The 25972-nt window shown below is 42.7% G+C and overlaps 1 protein-coding gene across 1 annotated transcript; it reads left to right on the top strand.

Moving 5' to 3' along the window:
- The first annotated feature begins 4962 nt into the window (after positions 1-4962).
- Positions 4963-22218, top strand: CAV1 (caveolin 1). Its single transcript, XM_015853682.2, has 3 exons — positions 4963-5142; positions 5728-5892; positions 19880-22218. Exons 1-3 carry the CDS (start codon positions 5113-5115, stop codon positions 20219-20221), a joined length of 537 nt encoding a protein of 178 aa, XP_015709168.1. The 5' UTR covers positions 4963-5112; the 3' UTR covers positions 20222-22218.
- Positions 22219-25972: the final 3754 nt, after the last annotated feature.

Here is a 25972-nt window from a genome sequence, read left to right as displayed (position 1 = left end):
AAGATTGATAAGGCCAGGCTTGTCTTCTTTTGAGATTTTTATTTTTTTTCCTTTTACAAAATCTAAGGATGTTTACAGATATTTTACACACACACACAAATCCATATAATGGATTAATTAACCAACAATGTGCCTTGAATCAGTCCACTGGTCTAAAAGGAGCCCTACACAAGGCTGAGATATGAGAGACCTCAGGTGTGCATCCAACCTTGAGATTAAGGAAAAGTGTGGCCATTTAGGTTAGATACTACTGGACATACACACTCAGTAGCTTACTGAAGCCATCCAACTCTAGCTACCACAGAGAATAAAGGAGAGATTTCCTTAGTTCTTTTGATTTGAGCCTTTCTCTTTGTCATTAACTGGTTCTGTTTCAGTGCATCTGCCCCAGACAGCACTGGATTCCAGCAATCAGGGATTTCAGGATGTGAAAGTTGTGGCATATGACAAAGGCCTGCCATAACTGATAACATCCATGGACAACAGGAACTCAATGGGTGCTGGCTCTAAGCTGTGTTTATAGATTTAGGATCCATTTAAATTCCAATTCGATCCTGTTTTTTGTTACTGTAGACCTTACAAACAAGAACTGGAAATTCAGTTCTGTCATGCAAAATGTTTTTGATAGGATGCTTTTTATGGAGCTCACAAGTAACAAACAGAAATAATCCCATTTATCTTCATGGGCTTTTCTCCTTTAACTCACAGGGAAATCCAACCTGCCTCATAGCAAGAACATTTTCCTAAGATCCTTCTCATCTGACTGTAGAATTTGGATATTTGTATCCTACCTTTCCACACCCTACTTGTTCACCACAAAAACTGGCACCAATTCTTAACAGAAACTTTGAGATCTTAGTAAATACATGCCCTTCTCCACCTGCCCAGAAAGCTCACCCTGATGTACACTGACTGAAAAGTTCAGAACATCCCTGCAGCTCTGGGACCTCAGACCACACATTCACATTTAATGGAAGCCAAAGAATGGTCTAAGCCCTTTATTTTTACAGGGTGTGATCTTTTCCCCACCTGCAGAGATAAAACTAAGGCTGTTAAGCTGTATTAACTCCCTTTTAAAAATACAGGGATAACAACATGTTGTTTTTTTTTCTTCAAGCAAATGAATATGGAACACAATGAAATTCTGGATTCTGCTGGCGTTGTCTGTTAGTACACTGTGTTCATGAAGACCTGCAGTGAGCACACACAGCCACCAGTTATGCATTAAAAACTGAGGTGCTTTCTTCATGCAGGGATTTACAGCTGAGGGGTGAATTATTAAGGCTATTTTTAACCAAGTGACACTGATCTTCCAAAGCTTATTTCAACAAAAAGAAAATGTCTTCTGTAGAGGCAATCCAGAAGAGCTAGGATAGGTTCCGGCTCTGAATCATCCTCCTGAGAAGAGTTTTCTGCAGTGATTAATGCAAAATGTTTGTCTTGGCCTGGGTCCCTTCCTCTGCTGCATTAAAAAAAAATAAAAAATTGTTTCCTCTAAAAATTGTGCAGGCCTATGGAAGCAATCTAAGTATCTAAGCAGCAGAACAGGCTCTCCTCCACCTACATCTCTCATAGTCTCCTAGTTTAGATGTTAGGAGGAAATTCTTTAATCAGAGGGTGGTGAGGTGCTGGCACAGCTGCCCAGAGAAGCTGTGGGTGCCCCATCGTTGAGGTTCTCAAGGCCAGGCTGGATGGGGCTGTGGGCAGCCTGAGCTGGGGGGTGGCAACCTGCCCATGGCACAGGGTAGGAATGAAATGGTTTTTAAGGTCCCTTCCAACCCAAACCGTTTTATGATTCTGTAATTCTATGATCTCAGTGACAAAAAATCATATCTTATATAAGCCTCAGGGAGGGGGTGCTTGACTCCTATGAGAGGGAGTAGTTCTCAGATTGCTCTTTCTGCACAATACAGTTAATAACTTGTTAGAACTGGCTGAATGGCACAGAGTAGTGTCGACACCAAGCAGCATTCATGGCCCAGCTCAGTACTGACCAAGAACCTGATATTGAAAAGGGTTGAGAAAAGAGTGACCCAAACTGCTCAAGGTCTGGAAAACTTAACCTTCAGCTGACAGAATTAAGGCTTTCAATCTGTTTTCTGCACCAACCAAGTGGTTACAAGCTACCTTGATTGAGACCTATGGGGACTAGCTATAATAAAATATATATATGCCTAACACAGAATTGATAGGCTTTTAATCCAAAAACTGTAATCCCTGCCCAGATGCCACCCAGCTAGAAACATGTTTAAACTCAGAAGGCACCTCCCTTTCATGTAACCTTCCCTCAGTACCTACAGTTCATGCCTAGAACTGCCCTTGTTTGAGCAACTTGGCATCTCACTCACATCCAAGCCCAATCAGAATCCGAAAGTAAAGGAAGAGAATGCCCTGGTCACCTGAAAATAGACTGACTGCATGTCGGCAGAGCGGGGTACTTCCCAAAATGTGCTTTCCCAGGAGTCCAAATGCATTAACACATCTCAGATAGCAAAAACTGATCTCGGGTCTCTCAGTTGTCAGATTACACTTCTGGCCCTCAGGCTGTTGTGAAATGTGCTGTGGCAGCAGCATCTCCATTTAAAAGGGAATCGCTCATAGCTAGAGGTTATGAGAAGAAAGGAATGTGAGGGCAGCTCACCATCTCTCCTGAGCAAATGTCTCCTCTGACACAAGGAATGGTCCAAGTAACAAAAAAGCATTCAAGAGAGACAGTCCTATATTCTGATATGGGACTGAGGCAAGGGCACCCACATCAGTGAAATAGCTCTGATTCAGTGAGCTGTAATTTAAACCATGGATAGCCTCCAGAGTGGGGACAGAATAACTGTTGTGAGTCTTCTGAGAATGAAAGTCTGTAAGACGTGGAGCGAGGAAAGCACTGTTCTGTGCTTTAAGCCCATTGCGGTGCCTGTTATCAAGCAGCAGGGTAAGCGCTGTATTCAGAGCTGATAAAAGCTCGCTACCAACAGCTCTGGCAGCTCAGGCCTTCAGCCAGCAAACCATCTCCATCCAAAAATGCACATAAAAGGATGTACTTCAGCAGCTGAACAGAAGACACTAAAACCACAGTGATTTTCCCCTCCTAAGCCTTAGGTTTTGAAGCATGCTGCATAAGGAAGGCTGCTCATGGGCAGGCTGTTATCTGACAGCCTCACTGCTGCTGCAGCTGTACATAAAGAATACAGACTCTCAGCTGATCTGATTCCAATCTCTGGCATTGTCATGCAAGTATCAGGAACATCGCAGAGACCATAATTGGAATAATTACACAACTTTAGGGGGAGGAGTGGAGTGAGAGGCAGTGTTTGATACCAGACAAAGACACACAGTGAGCAGCCATACACATTTAGTTCAGCCTTGTGACTCATTTTCTGACAGTATTTTTTGAGGAATTTTTTCCAATCCAATTTTTGCTTTTTGGAAGATACGTTTCCTGCCAGTACTAAGGCTTTTCTTCTCAAAATCAGAAGAACTGCTCCCACCTCGCACACATGTGGCTCTATATTTACAGTCAGTTCTCAATTAAGGCAATTCCAAGGTCTGCAAGTTGAGTTAAAGCAAAGCTTTGGAGAATAAAATGCTTTTAAAATTAGACTTGAAATAAGTAGAGTTGGTGTGATGGAAAAAGAAGAAGGGCAGCGAGGTGGCCAGCTAGTTACCACATAACTCTGCTCAGCAGCTGCCCTGGGCTGCCAACAGTGCAGCAGAGCTCAGTGAGAAGAAGTTTGGTTGGGTGTCTGAGATCTGTGGCAATTTTAGGCCACTCCTGAATAATCCATTCACAGCAGGTAAGAATGGAGCACAGGCTCTGTGCTTTCAGAAGGTTCCTGCAAGCCTTTGCCATGCCCTTTCCACATGAGCTATCCTGCTCCTCTGTACAGCATCACAGCTCTTTGCAGAGCTCCTTCGCTCCTCTGCTGGGATTCATCTCGTGAAGCCTATCAATTCCTCCTGCTCCCAGTATCTCTTTAAACTGTAGCAGTGTTCTATGATTCAGAAACGTCTTCCAAATGGTGCTGAAGTTCTGCAGAAACCATTCCAGGAGTCATTACTGTTTCAAATTAACCAATAAATTTCCTATTTTTAGTCATCCTTGAGACATGCAGTAATACTGAATAAACGGGTCAAGATCTTCCTTTCAGTACTTGAGGGGAGCTTATAAGCAGAAAGGGGATGAAATTTTACTTGGGCTGATAGTGATAGGACAAGGGGAATAGCTGTAAACTACAAGAGGGAAGATTTAGGTTAGATGTTAGAAGGAAATTCTTTACTCAGAGGGCAGTGAGGCGCTGCTACAGCTGCCCAGAGAAGCCGTGGGTGCCCCATCGCTGAGGTTCTCAAGGCCAGGCTGGATGGGGCTGTGGGCAGCCTGAGCTGGGAGGGGGCAGAGAACAGAGCGCAAACACCGGCATCCCACTGCACCTCTCAGAGTGAAGTCCCAGCTGTTAACGTGCATGGCAGACATGGGTCAGCGTCCTCCCAGGAAAAATACAGCACATTTAGCGTGCGGGACTGTCAAATATTTGCATAGTTTTGAAGTGAACCAGTTTAGAAAATCTCTTTTTCTTCAACCCAAAGATGTCCAAGTTTCCACGATCGCTCCCGGGACAGTGCGTGGACCATTGTCAGAGGAGGGGGGGGCTCTACCAACGCAGCACTGCTCGTTTTCCATCTCCTCACCCCTTCACGTCCCCCCATCCCCAGGGGCTCTGCCACACGCGGCCACCGCCGCCCCCCGCATCCCAGCGGCGAGGACCCGCTGCCAGGGGACGGCTCGAGCAGGGCAGGGTGGCCCCGGTTGTTGTGGCTGCGGCTGCTGTCGCTGTCACCGTCGCCGCAGCTTCCCATGCAGCCGGGGCCGCCCGCTCTCCCGCAGGTCTCCGAGGCCGGGTCTCTTTCCCCTCCCACCGCGGGCCGCTCCCGGGCGCGCTGCGCGATGCCGGGCCGTTCCGCCGCTTGTCATCAGCCCCGGCCCGAGGCGGGGAGCAGCTCCTGGCCGGCCGCCAGCCGCCTCCCTTCCCCTGGCCGGCCGCTCCGCCGAACGGGATCCTCCTGCCTCCGCTGCTCAGAGTTAGAGCGCAGAGCAACCTGCGGCAGCGCCGGGACAGCATGTCTGGCACCAAATACGTGGACTCGGAGGTAGGACGAACCGGGGGATGCACTCGGGCTGCTGCCGGCGCTCCGCGGCGCGGCGGGACGGGACGGGACGGGACAGGACGGGGAGCGGGGTTGCGGAAAACGGGACGGGACGGGATGGGACGAGACGTGACAGGACGGGATGAACGGCGGGCAGGGGATTGGGGGCTGCCCCGGGGCTGCAGGGCGAGGCCACGCGGTGAGGGTCACAAACCGAAGGCGGGACACGCGGGGCGCAGCGCGGGGGTTTCCCTCTGCACCGGCTCCGGCTCCGGCGCCGGGGCAGAGCAGCCTCCCGGGGCGGGCTGTTTGTCGGGCGGGTGGCAGCGCTCCGTGCCCGACCCGGGTGGCGCGTGGGGGGCGCGGCGGGGACGCCTGGCGGCGGCCGTGGGAGCGAACGTAGCGTCGGGCGCGGGGTGTGGTGAGAGCCCCGCCGCACCGTTAAATAGCCCGGGCTGCCGACCGCCGCTTCGCACCGCGCTCCCCGCGGGACCGGGGCCGCCCCCAGCCCGCCCTGCCTCCTTCCCTCCTTCCCTCCCTCCATCCCTCCCCGCCGGCTCTGCCCCCCGGCCGCTCTCCCTCCCGCAGGGCTTTCTGTACGCGGCGCCCGTCAGGGAACAGGGCAACATCTACAAGCCCAATAACAAGATGATGGCAGACGAGCTGAGCGAGAAGGCGGTGCACGACGTGCACACCAAGGAGATCGACCTGGTCAACCGAGACCCCAAGCATCTCAACGACGACGTGGTGAAGGTGAGTGGCCGGGCCGGGACGGGACGACCGCTTTCCTCCACCTGCTGCGGGAGGGAGGGAGCAGCTCACGATTTCTTTTCGGCGTTGAAAAGAGAGGGGAGGCTCTGAGCCCGGCTGCCCCGAGCCGTGTGCCCAAGGCTGCGGACCTCGTGCGGGCGGCTCCAGCCGGGCTGAGCAGCGGGATGGGTCGCCCTCGGCCAAGCGGCTGCAGAGGTGGTTTGGGTTCGTTTGCTTGGTTTGGTTTGTGTTCGTTTCCGTGCAGTTTTTCCCTCTGTCGGGAAGTGAGTAAAGGAAGCCAGGCAAAACCGGACGGGGTCCCTTTCTAGAGTCTTTCTTCTGGTGTTTAACTCACTTGGACAGTTTTGACACATGTGGAGTGACGGACACTTTTGCTTGTACTCGCTTTGGTCAGAAAAATCACGAGGCTGAGTTTTCTTTTAGCGGGAGAATTTTATGCTGTTTGTGTGAAAACAGGGACACTGCCACCTGAGCTTACCAGGATCCAGCAAAGCCAAGGGCTGCCCAGTCAGCTGCAGTGAGTGAGAAAGGCACTGGAGTGCTTAGTGCCAGGCATGGGCTCCCTGAGCAATGGGGCTGTAGAGCAGGAAGACCTGGCCTTAAAAAAAGATGAATGTTATATTGTTTCTGGGGGGGGTAAAATGATTGGAAAGCAGTTCCTAAATGTATGTCAGGGGTATGATTTGTGCCATGTGCGGACAATGCAGAAAGGTCTTGAGTAACCTCAAATCCCACTGACTTCTAAGGAGCTTAGAGGTGCTGAGTATGACTGGCCACGTTGCTGGATCAAGAATTGGAATTTGGGCTGTCTATTTTGTTAAGAGGGCCATTGTCCAAGATCTAGAAAGAAAAGGGATGAAGTTTCCATTTGCTTAGGGGGAAAATAATCAACTGTACCACTTCCTAGTGGTACAGAACTTCCATTAAAGTGCTTGCTGTTAGGAAGGAGGGAACAATCCTTTTATCTGCTACCCAGCAGCTGGGTAGCAGGAATGTAGGAGCTGGAGAACAAGGCTTCCTAGTGGCTCATTGCGTACATCAACAGAAGGAGTCCCCAAAGCAACCAAACCTTCCAAGGATGAGTCACAGCCCCTAGGCAGGCCGGAATTTGAGTGTCCAGACTTAGCCTGGGGATAAAGATCCTGCTGGGACAAGATGCAGGCTGCTGGTGGAAAAAACTCCTAATGGACAAAAAAGAAGTGGCATGCAGAGCCTGTCCTGCTTTCTCTGCCTCTTTTAGGAACAATGATTAAGAAAGTTAGCTCGGTAGATTCAATAATCCAAAAGACTTTTAAAGAATAAGAACTTAGGAATGGAAAAATCAAGCTTTTCAGTATGTCCCTCCAAGATAACTGTGGACCATCAAATGTGTTCATCAAGAACCAGCAAGCAGCCAGAATAGCGGTACCATGTCTTGTATCCATGAGTTCCTGGTAGTGCACAGAAGCATATCAAGACACAGTGATGTGCCAGAATAAATGTTAACCACACAGTATCCATTTTGCATCCTAAAAGCAGCGGCATTTTTTGTTCTGTTTTTTTTTTTTTTTTTTTCAAAGCGGACATTTCAAAGCAACATTTTCCCATCTTCTCACAAGGATGAATAAGAATCACTTTGATTTGTTGTAAGCATTTTGTAGGTAGACCCAACCCTACCAATACAGAAAGGAATTTTGCTACACTTTGAGTTTGAACACTTCTTTCAGGTTCAGCTTAGAAGTAGCTGCAAAGTTTAGATCCAGTTCCTAGGGGGCAGACTCTCACTGAGGAGAAGGCAAAGATTCAGTTCCTGCCTCAGCCACTAGTCTATGACCTCTTCCATTATGTTATCTAGAAAGTGTAAAAAATGTACCTGAGTAACAGGCGTCTTGGCGTACTGGAAGACAGAAGAAATCATTCTTTTTTTTTTTTTAAGGCCTGAAGCATGCCCCAGATGTAACTCAGTTTTGTGTAGGGCCATTGCCTTTTTCTAGATTCAGAACCTTCTGCTTTGTAACCAGAGTTTTATGCATTTCTTGCCACTTGACTATGAGACACAATAGCATGGAAAATAGGGACAAATCAGTCAACCATGAAATAGAAATGATTAGACAGAGAATGAGGAATCTGCTCTGTAAGCAGCTCTCTAAAAGGCCTCAGTGTTGGCTGCATTCAAATACTTCCCATAGCACATTTTAAAAATAACACTTGCTTGTAAGAAGCAGCGCATGTTCCCTTGGAGTGCAACACTGAGCATCTGCAGCTTTGTCCACAACAGATAAATGGGGCAGGCAGCAGCAGGGCAACAATCCAGGCAAGAGAGAGAGAGACCTGATCCAGATCCTTTAAAATTGAATTGAAACATTAAATTTTTATTAAATAAATAATAGCAAGTGGACACTAAATGCTCTGTTAGGTTTCTAGAGAGGTGGGGAAAGCAACTGACTCCGTATTCAGAAAGGGTTGAAAATGAGGCTTTACTGACCTTGTGGTGTGAAAGCTGAGGTCCACAGTCAAAGTTGTTGGCAGCTCCGTGCAGGAGGAAGCACAATCTAGTAAAACCACCAGAGTTTCCTTCCTGTTCTAATTCCTTCAGCAGGGAGCGGAAAGGAAGGAGTTTCTTCCTCATATGGCTGCCCTCATGCGTCACTTTGGGATGCCAACAATGTGCAGCGTGGTCCCATTCCTTGAGGCATCAGCTTCTGGAGTTGTCTGTCAAACAGAAAGCAGAATAGGAATTTAGCAAGGGAGAAGTATCCTCTGTGCACCTGGGAACTCTCTGAGAGAGATTTTGATTATTATACAGCTATTTCCCTCAAAGTTATATCTATTTCGTACAGCAGATTCCAGTCCATTCTTCTATTCCACAGCTTGTTTATGTGCATTGAGATGGAACCAGCAGAATAGAAATATTATTGGTTTGTGGTTTTGGTTTTTTTTCTCCTGTTTATCATTCCCTCCCCCATTGATCTAGGCCTCACATAAAGTTGCCTGAAGTTCTCTTTCACGTCTTGCACAGTCTTTGCTCTTCCTGTTTTCCAATGCAATATTTGTGTTTTCCAAATTGTGGCTGAAATTACAGCCTTCCAACTCTTTGCAGTTCAAAGTTTTTCAAAGTATCTGTGGCCAACTCTGCAGAGTTTGTTGAATTAGGAGGAAACATAGAAGGCTGCTTTCCTGCAGCCCTTGGAGAGGCTGGCGTGTGCTTTTCAGCACTTCCTCACTCCTTGCTCAGGGTAGAAATGGACCAGGCACCCAACCCAGCAAACTCTACTCCTTCTGGACTAGTGAAGATCCAACATGTAGTCACATCTGATTGCAGTTCTTTCCTGTAGTGTTGTACTAGGGTACTGCTGTACCATCCTGAACATAATTACTGTTTTGTTTCTAACAAATGGCATCTATCTGCTGCTGTTGTGTAAGCACCCTTTTCTCTGGAAAAATATAAAATGAAATAAAAAATCCAGAGCTTGGCTACAGATGTAGCAATGTGGAACTTTTGTATCAAGTTTTAAACAGCCCTGTTCCTGCCTTCTTTCTTAAAGCCAATGCAGTTACGGGCAGCTTTGCTCGCTGTAAGGCTGGGTTGGAATTTTTAGTCAGATCTTGACAAATACCACAACACCATGATGTAGGCATTAGTGAGCACAGTGCTGCTCAGCCATTCTGAGCCATGCTTAAAGCAATTTATGATTTCTACAACTTTCTTATAAAGTAATAATAATAAAAACAATTTGCAATTTTATTTACTTAATCCTTCACAGATGTGGTCACTCACTGTTGTGCTGAGCACAGTGCTCAGAAAACTGACTAGTCCGCACCTCACACATCCAGGCCTGGGAGCCTACTGGAAGGAAAGTGGGTGCTGTCCCCATTGCATTTGCTGAGGTAGGAAGGGTAAGGCACTGAGGGCTGTCTCTGGTGTGACAGCATGGAGAACAGAGCTCCTGCCCTTCAGATAGCTGAGCACTCTTTAGAGGAAGATTGGCGTATGTGTAGGCCTAACCATAGGATAGCATGAGTGGTTCTCCCAGAGTGTGTGTCTCTCTCCACTTGGTGATAAGTGCAGCTGCAATATGTCACAGATGCATTCAAAGGAGATAACTGTGAAACTTTGCACCTCTACTAATGGCCAACTGTGGGTTTCAGATTTTAAAATGCAGCACTATTCCAGTGTTTTGTTATCTGCATGATACAGTTCTGTTCCAGCTATTCCCTCCAAGGTTAGTGTAGGATTCAGAGATTAAAACTCAAATTGTTACAAAGGCCAGTTTGTGGGGGTACTGAGTGAGGGCTGAGAATTCTGAAACGGATTACTTGCACAGGAACTAGAAGTTTCCAGACTGAAACACACGGGATGTTTGTATATCCATAATATTACAGATAGCGATTGAATTTGCTCTAAACAAGTCTCAAATCCCAAACAAAAGCGTTTGTCTTTGAGATTATAGTATTATTAAAGCCTTGTGTATTGCATTCTTAACGTGATGAACATGACTCATAACTCCATGTTCACTTGATGACAATGAGGAAAGAGCCAACTATTCAACATAGGTTTTCCTTTTGTTAGAGTTTATTATACACTACCTCAGATTCAGAGAAGACAAATATTTTATCTTTCTGTCAGATGCAACGCAATCCAGATTATATGTTAGAAAATATAAGAAGAATTTGAATCCATTTTAGAATTTTTAACACAATATATGGATAGAAACACCATCTCCATTGCAGAAGGTAAGGGTGTCTAATACTGAGAAAAGTACTGAAATCTAAAACTCTCCAGTGCGAACAGGGAAAATGTGTGTGACAAAGTGGCTTTTCCATTGGATCCCCAATAAGAATTTGATCTTTGGTGTATTTTAAGCAATAGAGAGAAAAAAAATATAAACAAAGGCGGTTGAATCAATATAATTTGAGATGTTTGGAAAGCAGAAGAGAAATACAGCTGTAAACTAAGGTTTCTGTTTCCCACTGTCCTCAAATATCTTTGTAATAAATAAACAGTGGGATGAAATCTACATCAGCAAGTTACTTTTTTGAGCTATTTGATCTAGAACTGCCATTTACCTTTTCCTGATATTTTTAATTAAAAAAAAAATTGTAGAACTAAAGAGATTTTATTTCCTTCTTTGAAGATAAGTTACGCCATTAGGTTTATTTAATTGCTTGGAGGGCCAGGGTTAACCCTGCAAGAATCTGTAATTTTTCTAAGAAATTTCTTATGAAAATACTTTTTAATAGTTTCAAAATTAACTTCTAATCTTATGCTATGTTATTCTTGTCAAAGTTATGACATCAGTTTAGTATTTAACAGGATATAATCTCAGTACCACTATGCCCACTCTAGTGAATACATCAGATGAAGTTTGCACCCCGCTTTATTCATGATTGACAAGGAGTTATGCTATAGATGCTAGTGGAGCTGTTCAGTGAGGCATGCCTATATTCTACTCACCCGACTCATGTACTTCCATTTCAAATAAATGGGAACTGTTAAACTCAGCTTCTCAAATAAGAAATGAGAAGATGATACTGCTGCAGCTAAAGGTGGAAACATCACATTCCCTGCCCAAAATCCTGCTGTGCTGAACTTAACTCAGAGTTTCCAAGAAGCCAACAGAGCCTCATAGAAGGGCTGCAGCACTTCCTCTGTAAGCTCTAAAACACCTCAGGACTGAAACAGATAGTATAGAAACATATTCACATTTCCCTCAAGTTAATGTCTCCTGTAGACTTCAGTCTCAAAGTCTCCTATCATTTTAGGAAATTCAGTTTCATTTATCTCTTTTCCAGTGCAGTTTATGATAAGACTTTAACAGTAGATCAGCGAAATCTTGATCTTTATGAAATAGTAAATAAATAAATAGTTGTCTCATAATGAAGCGTCAGTAACTTAAGATCTTCCAGTACAAAGAGAATGTTCTAGCAGTAGAAACGCAGAGGCCAGTCTCTTTGGCAGTAACACAGAGTTAGCTGGGCACACTGCATGCTCACTGTCAGCAGTAAGCAATCCAGACAGAAATGAGGGAAGTGGACAGGTCACAAAGATGTGCTAAAATAATTGCAGCAATTAGCAGGAATTTGTATGTGCATAGTATACACAGCTAAGAGTCACATTAGACTCCCTTAAAAATGAGAAAAAGAAAAAAAAATCAATACTAGATATAAGTACACTAATGCAGGTTCCTGTCTCTCTCCATGTGCTACTAAGAAGTCTGAGGTCACTGTAGTTCCATTTCCCATTAGTGTCCATAGAAGGACATCAGGTCTGTGAAACCACCAACACAAAGCATCATAATCATTTAAAAATTTGTTTGGAGGACACCTGTTCTTTTATTAACGTTTCTGAATCCTGGTTAAATCCAGATCCCAGAAGAATCAATAAAAAGCTCTCATTATTTTTAGTCTCATCCAAATTCCACCTTGCTGTTCATATTGATGCATATGTATCCTTAAACATATAAACACGAACAAACATATGAACATGCACGTACACAGAGACATATCAGAGTTCTTTACTAAAGTAGCAGCATCAGATGAGGTGAAACTGTGCAACATGAAACATAATAAAATGAAGAAAGCTTTGTAAGAGTTCCATTTGTGGAAAATTGCAACCACCCTCCAGCAGCTCAGTTTCCAGGGATGAAAACAGCCACTTCGTTTTCTGCTCACTGACAGCACCAAACTGTTTTTTATGGAACTGACTGATGTGATATCCCCACCTGCACAGGAAGCTTAACTGTGTTTCCGCGGAATGCAGATGTCTCCTTGAAGCTGCTGTTCTTTCCTTCTGCTGGACTATACTAAGAAGCACAGGCAGTGAGGTCTCTGGAGGATGCCTCCTTGCTTCAGTGCTGACCCACTGCCACAGCATCATTTTTCCCATGAATACTTCCACGGATTTAGATGGGCCTGTCTGTGAAGACAGAGCCCATCACAAAGGCTTTCTTGGTATGTGATCAGTAATTCAGCATGTTCAAGGCTTGTTGTCTTGGTAATTATCACCAAATTTTGGCAGTTGTCATCGATTTTCAGGTTGTGAAGTTGTGATCTTGCAGTCATGACTCTTTTCTAAGTCATGGCATTATATTAAGTTGCTCACAGCCCAAATGAATGTGTCTTACTTACCTCGAAGAACAAAGTATTTTCACTACTCAGTAGTGGCCATTCCTGACAGGACATGGTTTTCTTTTCTAGTCAGAAGAGCATAATCCTTCAATCCTTCAATCCTTCAACCTTCAATTCTGTTTTTCAACACAAGTATCCTTGTTTGTTAAAACATGCTTTGCTTTTTCAGCATTCTCTGTAGCATTCAGGAAAGTTGCACTCTATCAAGAGATTCACAGGCAGAACACTCAGTTCTTGCACTGTGATGGAAAAGAGACACAAGGAGAAAGGAAATGTAACAAAATCTCATTGGTCAGTTTGAACACCTAATGATAGTCACATGGAACCTGGCTCATTTCTGGGTACAGCTGGATGCTCACATTGTCACCCTGCCATAAGGTATTTTTTTGTGACGCATCTGGCAGCATCTAGTAAAATGTTATTGAGCTGTATGTTTACAGGCACAAGGTACCAGCTTCTTTACACAATGCAGGTAAATGTAAATGAACTTTTTTAAGGATTAAACAAGTGATACGTGTATGTAAATTATTCATCAAAGACTCAGCTTTCATTCTGGCTTGGCTACAGCCTTTGTCTGGCACAACATTTAAGCATATTGACATCAGCGAGACAGTTGCCATGTTTTGGGTTGTGTAAGTGGATTGCCCAATTGGAGATATCTGTGATCAATCAAAAGAGATGCAATAAGGACCCTGGTGTCTTTTCACTGACTCCGAAAGATATTGATGGCACTCAGAAACACCAACATGCTGAGCTCCTGGTTGAGTTCCTCCCCAGTGGTGCCTGTCTGTGCAGGCTGTATGGTAGGAGCAGAGCAGCAGCACACAGACACTGCACACAGCAATTTGAGTCGTTGTAGTTACACTCACAGAAATGTGGCTTAGGCCAAAGCCTCCACAAAATGCTGCTGGCCTTAATATATGTGTATATATTTCTGATAGACCCAGCACAGTAAATGTCAATGGAATTGATACCTCAAAAAGCAAATTTTGAGAAGTGTAATTGTTATGTAGGCAGTTAGAGGATGGGGTTTGACACACCTTTACATTTTAATTCATAGGATCCAACATGACAAGGTCAGCTACTTCCATATTTAATAACTATTTTCCTGTATAAAGCATATATTCTTGACTCAGCTGTTGGGATTTTTGTTGATTGGTTGGTTGTTGGTTTTTTGGCTGGTTGGTTGCTGTGTTTCTTAGAAAAACAATAAATTCACAATGTTACATTTTTTTAATTAATAGGTATTTGCTATAAACAGGCTTTGAAAACAAAGAAAATTTTCCATACCATTTCCCTTTATTGTAAATAAGTCTCTTTAAGAATCAAAGGAGATTCCTTAATTTCCTGATAGAAGTTTAATAAACACATGTAGAGCAAAAGAAGCTGTAATAATTCTCACAGCAGAATCAGACAAAAGCTTCAAGCAATGTAAAACATGGCTTTACCAAGCTGAATAGTAGGAAACAAAGAATAGCTGAAGTCAGGAAGTGTATTGTAGGCATGGAACAGAAGTTAATAGCATTTAATAGCTCTGGGTGAAGCAGGAGGCTGTTGTGAATTATTAGTGTCCTGTGAAGGGTTGCAACAAATTTCCTTTGCTTCTGCCCTTGTCACAAGTGAACATGCCTGTATTTTCATTAGCCTGGCAAATAACTCACGGTTATTCCACATCACACCCTATACACCGAGTAGGTAATCTTCAGGGCAGGACCTATGGCTAACCTAAGTATGTCTTCATGTAAATGAAACAGAATCCGTCACGGGTTTACATGTACTAGATGCTTTGGTAAAAGTGGAGTTGTGAAAATACCCTAAATGAATGTATCTTATCCTCGTGAGCCAGTTAAGTCCATTTCCAGAAATCAGCAGAGAACCGCAAAGTATCTTTTTTCCCTAGAATCCCATTTCGGGCCACCACTCTTTCTCCTGTCACTCCTATTTTTACTTTACTTAGTTCATTTGGACTCCCATTATCAGCCTGATGACACTCAGCCTGATGACACCAGCTGAGTGCTGCTGGACTAGAATACAGAGGAGAATGATAGAAGAGGCTGAGGATGGTGTAACTTGAAGAATTATAACCCTTAGCAAAACAAAGCCCATCTATCCACCTATTCTTTATGTTGCTTGTGCAGAATGGGTCTCTGTGAGATAAAAACAGGATCTTTCATGGGAGTGGCTCAATGCAGGAAGAATCTGGGTGATGTCTGAATTCCTGTAGTGCGGGGAGTTATCTATACTGCCCGAATGGTGAAACAACTGGAATCATTCCCAGCCAGGAATTCATATGTGATCTGTTAGCAGCTGAGATGCAGAAGAACCCAGCTTACCTCAACTCACTGCCTGCCTTGGCTTAGGCTCCATGCTGTTTAGAGTAAGCCTAATTTGGGACAGTACTGCATTCCCATTGTAGCTGGACTGTCTTGACATATACATAATTTCATGAGATTATTGTGGTCTGTAGACAGACAATGGACTCACTTTAACACTGTGTTTATCTGAGAGCTTTTTAGAGCTGCCAGGCTGCCTTTCTGTCTTTTCACTCTTCAGTTCAGTTTGGTATCTCCCTGATTCAAAGTGGAGCACTGGGGAACATGGAACTTGAGGAATAACAAAATGGAAAGTGTGCAGTAGTGACACATTGGGTATAGCTCTTGTAGCACCATCTATATGCATTGGTAGAGATGTCGATAACACTGTTAAAATTACTCTGAGAATGTACTCCACCATCTCTCCATGACTGTTGGTGGCATGAATGCACTGCTATTACGGTCTCACAGACAGATTGATTCCCAAGTACTTTTAGGACAACTGTGTCTGACTTGAGTTCAGAAACCCTGGCCAAGGATATATCATGAATGTTCTAATATTAGCATCAACTCCTGGAATGAGGACAGTGCAGTCCATCTGGAAATGTGTTGTGATCTGATTCTTTTGTTGGCTCCCCAGCATTAACTCTCTGAACATCTTGAGGTACACAGCAGACTAAAACCATCTGCCTTTGAGAATCACTAACATAGAAAATTTACTGTATGATCTGAAAACCATTGAGTTTTCCAGCTTCCATTTTTCAGTGTTAACTATATTTAACTAATTAACTATAATTAATGATTTAAAATGAATCAAATTACAGGCAGTCTTACTATTCATTTGCAAAGCTCGATGAGATTTACATTAACTTATCATTTCTTTTTACATATCAAAAACACGCTTTACAGATAAAAGTAGGTCCCACTTAGCTGAACACATAACCATGAAGAAGCTGACAGAGCTCTGTGCAAAGCTACTTTCCTGGTAATTTAGCATTTCCTTTATCAGCTTGCTGAAAATAAGCAAGATAGGCTCTGCTGTAATTGAGCTAAATAAAAAAGACGTTAGGCACAACCCTGAGTAGCCCTTGATGCACTGGACTGCTGTTTGCCAGCAATGTGCACACACTGTCTTTGCCAGTTACCACAGCATCAGCTGTTGGGAAGCACACACTAAATTACCAGAAGTTTTGGAATATAGGGGCTATGTGAAACCTATGAGAAAAAAATGAAGACTTCATGTAGTATCATTTTCTGAGAGTCTACTTTCTATTGCTGAAGTCATCTTCCTTTTTTGTCATCATCTGCATGTTGTTATCTGGTTTCAAGGCTAATGTTGATAATAAGCCAAGAACACCCATTTGCCTTGAAAATGAGGAACCCTGTGATATAAATGCTTTTGAATAGCTGCAGAAACAGATATTGTACACATGCTTGCTGGCATATTTTAAAAAGTAAATAAAATCAAGCATGCATTTCCAGCACATGCACTCAGTTGGATAAGATGGATTTCAGTGAATAATATGCAGTTCTCGCAAACTTTTTTCTTTTTGAGAATTGATCTAAGACAATTGGATACCATCATTAATATCGACTTCTCTATACATATATCTACAACCTTTTCTTCTTTCTGTTGTAATGCAACTCTAAAATCCAGTAATTGATACAAGGACATGTGATTGTTTCATTTGATGCATGAGACCATAGTGCATCTTGGAAGGCTTCTTGCTATGGATGGCAGCTAACTTCTAATGACCAATTCCTATAAGTATTTTATGGCCAACGTACTTCATAAAGCTAATATTGTGTCACTTATGTAGTCACAGAATCACAGAATGACCCGGGTTGGAAGGGACCTCAAGGATCATGAAGTTCCAACCCCCCCACCTGGCAGGGCCACCAAACTTCCACATTTACTAGATCAGGTTGCCCAGGGCCCCATCCAACCTGGCCTTGAACACCTCCAAGGATGAGGCATAGTCCCCAGATGTGAACTTTTCTATCTAATCAGGCCACATTGTCTGTAAAGCTCATCCCAGAATCAGCGTTATTTCTACCAGAGCTTACGTGTTGCCCACTCTGAAATTCCAGAGCCCAAATAATTTCAAATATCCCATCTTCGTTCAGCAGTGGATGTGGTGCTATATATGTGTTTTTTTTCTACACCAATTTCCATGGAAGTATTTTCCAACATTTGTCCAAAAAAAGTCAAACATGTGACCTATGGAAGTGTAGACTATTTTGTATGCGCAGGAGTGCAGGAGAGAACTGTCATTTCATCTCTGTTTCACTTTCTCTTTCTGTAGCTATTATCTTAAAATTACTGTGTTCAGTTGCAGAAATTCCAGGTAGACTTTAATGTCTGAGTGCCTTTACAGAGAAATGCATGGAGCTGTGGTGTTTGTTGGGTACTCAGCCAATGAAGATCCTACTCTTGATTTCTGTAGAGATACAAAGAGTTTCAATCCGAATGCTACCTTTAGGTGTGATGATGATTCCCATCCAGAAGAATCACATATCGCTTTCAAATCACTAAAGCCTCATTAAGACAAAGCAGCAGATAAAGAAGGTTTATAGTTCACCTGATGCCTGGAGAGGTGTGCTGGCCTGAGCAGACATAGTGACACTGAGGCCCAGTAACACACTGAGTTAAACCTGCATGACACTAGGCATTCAAGATGTTTGATATAACAGCTGACTCAGAAATGGCTTGGGTTGGAAGGGACCTCAGGGATCATGAAGTTCCAGTCCCCCCTGCAGCAAGCAGGGCCATCAACCTCCCCATTTAATACTAGACCAGGCTGCCCAGGGCCCCATCCAACATGGCCTTGAACACCTCCATGGATGGGGCATCCACAACCTCCCTGGGCAGCCTCTTCCAGCACCTCACCACTCTTGGTAAAGAACTGTCCCTTGATATCCAGCCTAAATCTTCCCTCAACTTAAAACCATTTCCCCTTGTCCTGCCATTATCTACCTTTGCAAAGAGTTTACTCCACTCCTGTTTGTAGGCTCCCTTTAGGTTCTGGAAGGCAGCAATGAGGTCACCCTGCAGCCTTCTCTTTGCCAGGCTGAACAAGCCCACCTCCCTCAACCTGTCTTCAGAGAGGAGGTGCTCCAGCACCCTGATCATCTTTGTAGCCCTCCTCTGGACCCTCTCCAACAGCTCCCTAACAAAGAACTCAGTTGAATTCACGTGAAGACTCAATGAGAGAAAGGGAGAAGGTTTTTTGTCAACTTCAGTCTGTATTTTAATCGAGCTTTTTTTGAGCCTTTTCCTACAGCATAGGTGATACACTGAGTATATTCACATTCATGTCCTTCCAGCGTGCTAAGGACCTGTTGCCTGACTTTCTGAGACCTCTGGCCCATATCTTCCCTTATGGCAGCAGTATCATTGGACACTGGGATTCAGTCCCAGGAATGCATTTTCTTTTTTTCTTCCATCTAAGTTAAACAACCATTTCATTTCTTAGAGAGATATAATTTGATGGCGTTCTTTTTCCTGTTGTATGCAGCACCTATGCAATCTGTTGCGCTGCCTAAATTAAATATCCTGTATGGTGGGTTATATCAAACACATTTGTGTGACATGGAGCTGAACTATCATAGTAATTCTGTTAATTTTCTAATAGAAATGTTATGACAATTAGGCTTCCTGAAAAGCTCAATATTTCAACAGAGAATGGTAAAATATGCATGCTGGAATGTACTGCTTCCTTAGATGACTCTGTGAACAGTTTATGAATAATATTCAAAACTATAAAATATGTGGAAGAGTGTGTTCCTTCTAAATATTAACACGTTATCCTGACTATGTCTTCCACTAACAGTGTTATCACGTAAACAGAGCAGGTTAGAACAAAATGGCTCTCGTGTGAAAAGCCTTCTTACGCTTAATAAAATTGAAAGACTCCCTCACTCTTTTACAATAAAGATAAGTTCCATCTTAGGCAGTTCTAAATCCAGCACTTTGTTTTTCAGCCAATCAACAGCTATCTATGCCTATTTCAAAGTATATTTAGATGCCCTCAACATTTGTTCACTGTCAAAATTCAGCAATACTATATAAGGGAAGGTGGAAAAAGTCAAACAAATAAAACACATTTTATTGATGTGTTAAATGTCAAAGCAGTGTCTGCACTTGTTCCATTTATAAAGATGTGAGATGGTGAAAAGCTAGACAATGAAAATACAATGTTTCTATCACCTTTTCATGTCTTAAGTAGAATTAAGGGCATTCCTTACCCTTAAGGCTGCAGGAGAGGAGGACAAAATATTCAGTTCTTTGGATAGCTCTTCTCCATCTAAAAGTTAGATGTGTATCATTGAGCTAATCATTAAGTATCACCTATAGTCAGTGGGGAAAAAAAAAAAGACAAGTCTTGCTCATGGCTTAGGTGATATTTTAAAATGGGTTAATTCATATTGGGATGTAAGAAGCTTCAATGTTTGTTACAGGCGATCATTGCTTTTGAGGAAGGGGCTTTCTGGGCTCCACACTTGATGAGGATGTTTGACTGACCTGATTTTTGTGTTCTTTGCTGCAGATTGATTTTGAAGATGTGATTGCTGAGCCAGAAGGAACACACAGCTTTGATGGGATTTGGAAGGCCAGTTTTACCACTTTCACTGTAACAAAATACTGGTTTTATCGCTTGCTGTCAGCAATCTTTGGCATTCCCATGGCACTCATCTGGGGCATCTACTTTGCTATCTTGTCATTCCTGCACATCTGGGCGGTGGTGCCGTGCATCAGGAGCTACCTGATTGAGATCCAGTGCATTAGCCGTGTCTATTCTATCTGCATCCACACATTCTGCGACCCACTGTTTGAGGCTATGGGCAAGGTGTTCAGCAGCATCCGAGCCACAGTACAGAAAGACATTTGAGGGACATTTCAAAAAGCCTGGAGAAGGGGTGGGAGATTTGTGTTGTTTGGGGTGTTTTGGTGCCAGTTTCACGTTTCCCAAAGCAACATACAGCAACTGGTGGATATACTGGCCCAAAACAAAAAATCACTTGCTCAATATCCTTTTTTACTATGTATTCATACTGGACTACTTGCCTATTGTGTTTTCTCTTTTCAGTCTGTATTTCAAACTAACCTTAAATAGCTATTCCTCCATGACAGCTGCATATCATTTTGCTGGCTGTTCAATTCAGAGTCTGAAATGTTGTTGGATGCCTTTTTGTCTCACTGTTCATTCCTTGTAAGATAAATCCACAGAGTTACCAAAGAATGACAAAAAAGCTTTCCAACGCTGTAATGCCATTCATTTTATTGTGGCCAAAGAGTGTAGAGCTGCTGCAGCAGAATAAACATGACAAGCTGGCAGGTTTTAGCAGAATGTTCTTTTTCAATTGTGTAGTCAGTTGACTACAGCGATTTGCAATCATGGTCAGGTGTGATGTACTATGAATACATTGGATAAGTAAACAATTTACTTAATTAATGAATGTCCTGAAAAACTAACATTTCATCAGGTTGGAGACACTGACATGTGAAAGCTTTGCTCATCCATAAAAAGGCTTCTGTTAGTGCCTTTGTATCTCATTCTTACTTGGAAGTTTGCAGCCAGTTGTAGCTCAACCTTCACTAAATTGTAGAAGAAAAGTGAAGTTGAAAACTAAAACTGGTCATTATGGAAACGTTTTCCTGACTGTGACTTATGACACATCCTTTAGCTGTTTTAGGTGTTTATCTCGTGGGCTTCATTTATTTTTTTTCCAGAGTATTCATATAAAAGCATGCCAGAGATAACCCTGAGTTACAAGAAACACGAAGGTGTGCCAAACACAAGCCACAAAATGCCAAGGAGGGGCTGCCTCTAAAGGAAACTTTCCAATGAGCTTTAAAAAACTTTCCTATCAGCAGAAGTCAGCATGCCGCGAGCACACATTATTTTCAGATGAACTGACGCTTTGCTGAATCTAAATTAATCCATCATGAGAGACGGTTTAGAAACTTCACATTGTGGATTAGTCTGTTTTTAGCTGTGCTGCAACATCAGGAAGTCTTAAATGGAGGGTGTTGTGTCAAGCTAGCCTATGTAGCAAGGTTAAAGGCCTACAAGGCAAAGTCCTTGCGACGCTTTCTGATGCTGTGACCTACAGGAGCTTTTTGCCCTCATGATAGTACTGTGTTGAGAGATACAGCCCGTATCCTCATGTGGTTTGCATGAAGCTTTTGTAAAAAGAGTTGTGAGGCTGATCTGCTTTATTGTAACCAGCCTGAGGCCTGAGCCTGCTCTGGTTGGCATCTACTGCAAACCAGTCTTTGACCTCCAAGAGAACAGGGCTTGGCCCTTGGAATTGAGCACGGAGCTGTCTGGTACACCTGCAGCTTTTTTATCTAGCGCTGATATTTCACCTACTGCTTTGCTTAACACGGGAGTGCCTTCAGTTGCATTTCTGCCAAAGCATTGAAAACTTTAGGAAATGCTGCATTTTTTTTAATGGGGCCGGGAGGGAGGAAGAGAGGGAGGGAAGAGGGGAAAAGGTGCACAAAAAGTTACAAAGCTATTAACTACTATTGTTTGCATTAAAAACAGACACTGGTATGGATATAGTTTTATGTTTTTCTATGTACATAATGGAGAGTGTACTATTATAGATTTTTTTTTTCTGTACTGAAACCAAGTAAAATTTTAAAGAAGATATATTTTATCTTTTTATGAGGAAGATCATTCAGAAGAAAACTTTCCTGATTTACCATATAAACTGTATATCCTGAAAGCTGTCTGTTCACTTAGACATATTAGTCCCTAATCCAATACATTGCTGATCCAAGACATTTACATTGTTGTTATATGCTTACAGATATAACGGACACTTTTTTAATTCTGCATGTGCATTAATTAATACAATAAAACAATGTTTAATGGTAGCTGCTGTCTGACTTCTTTATCCTTTGGTCAATCCATAGTTTGGAGTAGATCGTTCAAATAGACTCTAACAGCTTTTCAGAATGTTGAAAGCCTTTCTTCTGAGTCCAGTGGAAACACGATATTTCTTAATAAAAGTTGCTTAGCATAAGCATTAAATGTGTGGAAATGGGGGAATTATAGCTTTTTGTGAGCTGTACATAGACCTCATTTGTATCATGACGGTTCTTTTCTGTTGGGTTACTGCATGATACCAGTCACATCATTGCCTCATAAACAGAAGTTCAATAAAACAGACTATCCCATTTTAGCCTAAAAATCAAATAACCAGATTTTAATGTTCAAACAAGAGATACCAACCTAAGGTACGTGCCATGTGTTTTTTCAGTAGCAGGATGGTGTAGTTAATGGTAGTTAATAGCCTGATGGTAGCAACTGGTGCACTGGAGTGGGCTGTGAACTGGGAGAAAAAGTAAAAGATTTTAAAAGCTTAAAACTCTACAACATTCTTTACACCAGAGGATCAGCTCAGAGAAAACCTAAGAGACCACAGGATCTGTAGTTGTATAACTTTTTGGCAACTACCAGAATGCAGGCGTTCATCTGTGGCTATTACTCATCAAAACATGCAGCCTGCCCATCTCCAGCAAACAGGGCAACAGATGTAGCTTGCCAGATGCAGACACTGCCAGAAGTCCTACTTGCAGAAAACCTGAAGTAAAAAAAGAGATGCAGAAACTAAATAGCTGGTGCTAAGAGCTATTAAATAAAATGATGATGATGATGATGATGATAATAATAATAATAATAATAATAATAATAATAATAATAATAATAATAATAATAATAATAATTTTTAAAAAATAAATTATAATAATCAAAAGGAACAGACATAGCCCAAAGAGAGAATGGTGAGTTGGATGAGACTCGCAGAGTCTTTTATAATCAGGGAAAAAGGAGGAGCCATAAACATCAGGCACAGCTCCTTTTGGCAGTGACAGATGGAGACTGTAGGGAGGTTTAAAGGAAGGGAATGACTCTCTGTGCCTTCCTCCAGTTTCTACCTGTTATATTTTGTAAGTACATTCTGATCTAGAAGTGAATCACGCAGGAGAGCAAATATGAGCTGTGCAGAGTTAAGTACTAGTAGATACAGGAGTAATCAGGGCACTAAGGTGTCATTAGGATGTGCGGATTTCTTAAGTGTTACTCACCTTGTAGGAAAATGACCCTGGATACAGTCACACAGAGCTAGGTTTACATGTACTGATAAATCAGCTGAAGACTTACCTTGCACCTGTTATGTACTACTGGACTCTCACAACATGAGCCCAGCTGGGTGGACAACTGAGCCTGCAAACTGCTTCCCATCCCTGAGGCTGGAGCACCACCTCAAGCTGCTGGCAGCCATCAGGACACAAGAAAGGCTACATGCAGTCCCAGCACTGAACTTGAATATGCTGGTGGGCAACACAGTGTGTGTATTCCCTGCAGTCAGCATGCACTGCCTTTGCAGACTACTTATTTTATAGATCAGTTTTATCTCACTGACAGAAATCCTCCAGTGTAGGCAAGGTTTGTTGTAGGACTACAAATAGCTCCATAATTGCAAATGACAACTGAAAAAAAAAAAAAGTGTGTTAACTCCTGTATGTTTAGACAAGCACCCTCAAGGTTTATTCACATTTTGTCAGGTCCCGACTTTTCATCTTCTGGCTTGTGCAGCGTTTTATCTCTTTATTTCATTATGTGTAGACTCTGATTCAGCTGTTATGGGCTTCTGTCAATTCAGCTGTCTTCTTTCAACAAGAGTAGTTGTTGTTACTCCCCTATTAGACAATGATCCAACTATATTTGGAAACAGCTACAATTCGGCCTATTTCATCAGTGCTGATTTTCTGAAATTGTCCAAGGAATTCCATGAAACACATATGTCTAGGAACAAAAAGCTGGAGCTGTTTCTGTCAGACTGTAGCAGGTTTACTTCTTCTGTTCTGCATTTGAGTGTCTTTGAAGCATCTTTTCTGTAGTCATGGTAGAATTTCTATGTGAATCCCTAAGTACCCTTTGGGGAAAGCCATGCAGCACAGCCCAACCAGATGCCACATCCAGCACTAATAGGTTACAGACAGCACTGCCCAGCTTTTCAGTGAGAGACTTTCTGCCACAGAGCTCTTCAAAACAGTTGGGTTTCTCAGTTCATCAATTTATTCCTTCCTGGCTGAGGGACTAACGCTTTTAGTTTGAAACAATACTATGGTCAACTGCTGGTGGGTAGTCATCCAACATAAGAAAAAAAAAAAATTCTTAGTTGTCTATATCCTGTTGATTCATGGATTAACGAGGTCTGAAACTCAAAGCAGCCATGTTGTTGACAGCAATGAAAACAGGGCTCATGCACACAGGGATTCTTCTCCGTATTAGCAAAAGCCTCTGGGTTGAAGCCCCACCCTGAGACCCAGGGAAGCTGAACACTGACTCTGTTGATAAGTAGCATTTGTTACTTAGAAGATTGGGCTTGCATAGGTTTGGCTTTACCATACTTGTTTCAGTAGACATATGAGTTTACAGAGCCCTGCTTCTCTCCTCAGAAGCTTTATCTCAAGGTATTTTTCTCCCTCTGAAACTACCTCCATGTTAGCTCATCACAAAGTCTGCAGAACGAGGTCTACAATTCTGCAGAAGGCTTAAAGTCCTTGTCCTGATCCCTTCTGATCTCTGATCTTCTCTCCCTATATCCACAGTGTGCTTCCAAAAAGCCATGTAGACAAATATGATAGAAATACTACCCAAAAATATCACTCATACTTGCCCAGAGAGATGGTGGATTTTCTCCTCCTTGGAGACATTCAAGGTTAGGCTGGACCTACTGATGTAATCTGTACTTATTGTAGATGTCCCTGTTCGTTGAGAAGTTGGATTAGATGACCTTTAAGGGTCCCTCCCAACTCAAACTATTTAATAATGTTATTATATTATGGCTCTACTTACCTTCCTCCCTGTTTAACACTATTTCAGAACCTCCTCTCAGATGGAGCTTACATTCATTTTTGTCTCTGTTTACAAACACCATCTAGAAGCAAAAGGCCTTTATTCCATATGCAGGAAGCCTCAACAAAATAATCTCCCAGTTACTAGAGAGACATTGTATTGCTCTGTCATACTATCTTTCCAAACGTCCATCAGACAATGACATCAGTACAAGACCCAACACTTTCAGTGTATGATATTACTTGCAGGGGCCCAATGAGCAGTGTGTCAAATGCAGATTTTGAATTGTTCCCAACAGCTCAGCTGTCCTGCTGGGTTACCAGGCACAAATATTGCTGAAAGCAAGTCGAGAAATAACACTTTTATCTAAAGAAATAATCATTCTCCTATCAATCAAGGCTATGTGGATGGCTGCAGTCTATATGAGTGGCTGTGTTGATCCCTTTTGATGGCACGCAATACCATGTTCCGCTACATATATACAACCAGATGATATTCTAAGGTAGAATGTCAGCCCCTTAGGAGCTTTGTGAAAGAAGCAGTGACTTAATTCTGCATAAGAAATGTAACAGGTGCAAATAATTGGTATAAGGCATATCTGAATATTTCTAAAGACAGCTCAATAATCTTGAAAAAGGGCATGAAGTGGGATAGTTCTCACAGAACAATTCTGTTTCCAGAATAAATATTTATGCACTTCACAGAAATAAAAACACTTCATAATGTCTGGCAGAAATAAAGGTTTTTTAGTTCAAACCTCTTCCA

Source organism: Coturnix japonica, chromosome 1, assembly GCF_001577835.2.
Source record: "Coturnix japonica isolate 7356 chromosome 1, Coturnix japonica 2.1, whole genome shotgun sequence".
In the NCBI taxonomy this organism is placed as follows: Eukaryota; Metazoa; Chordata; class Aves; order Galliformes; family Phasianidae; genus Coturnix; species Coturnix japonica.
The sequence above is the reverse complement of the archived record's forward strand: the minus strand, read 5'-3'. Positions and strand labels throughout refer to the sequence as shown.